This window comes from Penaeus monodon, chromosome 15 (genome assembly GCF_015228065.2).
Source record: "Penaeus monodon isolate SGIC_2016 chromosome 15, NSTDA_Pmon_1, whole genome shotgun sequence".
NCBI lineage: Eukaryota > Metazoa > Arthropoda > Malacostraca > Decapoda > Penaeidae > Penaeus > Penaeus monodon.
Window position 1 is genome coordinate 32,478,269 of NC_051400.1, and position 1,564 is coordinate 32,479,832.

At 34.3% G+C, this 1,564-nt stretch overlaps 1 protein-coding gene across 1 annotated transcript in view; it reads left to right on the top strand.

Annotated features, from left to right (window-relative positions):
• The window catches only part of LOC119581955 (ras-related protein Rab-14), a gene marked incomplete in the record, with an annotated part of 10,194 nt that overhangs the window by 8,406 nt on the left and 224 nt on the right, over nucleotides 1–1,564 (top strand). The window contains 2 exon segments of the mRNA XM_037930135.1: nucleotides 158–226; nucleotides 430–1,564. Of these exon segments, the coding sequence (XP_037786063.1) occupies nucleotides 158–226; nucleotides 430–538 (178 nt within the window).

Sequence of the window (1,564 nt, forward strand, 5' to 3'; positions counted from 1 at the left end):
TTCATGGCTATATATTTCATTGTGAGTGAATGCACATCATCTACGCCTACAAGTACAAACACCTGTCTGTATGTATGTTTATAACTTCCAAGAATATATTACATAATGACTGGTACTTTCAATTTTCAGCTTTTTAATTGAACTGATTTTCTTTCAGTGGAGAGAATGTGGAGGAAGCCTTTTTGGAGACTGCAAAGAAGATTTACCAAAATATACAGGATGGCAGGTGAGTTGATTTCCTGTTGTACCATAATATTAGAACTGGAAAAAAATATTGAATTATTAAATGTGCTTCAATCCACAATAGCAAACAAGGATGTATTTGCTGTCATTATTGTAATATAAAGCATGATGATAAAATGTGCTATGCATTGTAGTATCAGAAGTACGAGTTTTATATACTGAATTTACTGAACCATCTTCTTTCAGTTTGGACTTGAATGCAGCAGAATCAGGTGTTCAGCATAAGCCAACACAGCCAGGTAGAACTAACCTGAACAGTGATTCACAGCCCAATCGTGATAACTGTTCCTGCTAAACTTCGCCCTCCATAAAAAAATCATGGTGCGGTTTGCTTGAAGGAGGTGACAGACAGACTAGAAAACTGTGTGTACTGCCTCTTTGTTTTGTAAGATGTAAATGGGAATTTTGTCTTTTCTACAAGAAGTAAGGAAGGCTTCTACTCTGTTTTCATAATGATGTGAGGCAGTTGGAGGTACTTCTTATGAGAGATTCAATAACATAGAATACCTAACCCAAATTTATGATTGGCTCAAAATCTCAGCGTAAAAGTTCACTTTCAATTTAGTCTAAAGGCAGAGAAAGTCGGTGAGTGTCAAGAGCTCAAGTAATTCTTAAAACGGCTAGATTACTTCTTGCACATTTCAGTAGAGCAAAGTTGCTTGTGCTCTTGATGGAAAGAACTACATTGTGATAATGAAATCTGCCAGTGATTACTCAGAAAAATGATTGATAATCCTAAACCCTCCCTCATTATAGAATATGAATGTCTTGAAGAATGGAAATTTTGTGATTGGAACTTGAATGGAGCTTTTGTCATTGGAATTGCTCCCAATTTGTGATTTGGTTATCTTCATAGGAAGATTGACAGGTGTTTTTATCAGGATACCAGATTGTGGAAAATGTGATGTAGTAATATCTCATTAATTTTTAAGTACTGTCCGTGTATTCCAGTGATAGAAATTTATTGCTAGACAGATAATGATATATCAGAAAAAAGACAGGTTTTATATACCAAATAAAGATACACTTCAGTCACCTTCATATCTTTCAGGCCTTCTGTGGAGAAATTATTAGTTTGTGCTGTATGTAGTACTTGGATGAGATCATCTATCATATCTTTAAGTGGAAAAAGTTTAATAAATATTTTAAGTACTATATATACCACAGTGTCACAGATTACACTAGTTTTGCAATATATCCTAAGTTGCTCACAGACAAGGCTGCTGATAAACTGAATAACTTTGTGTACAATGGTTTACATTAGTGCTGCTTGCAAGATCATGAGAAGTAAACTTTACATTTGCATTTTTATGATAAAAAA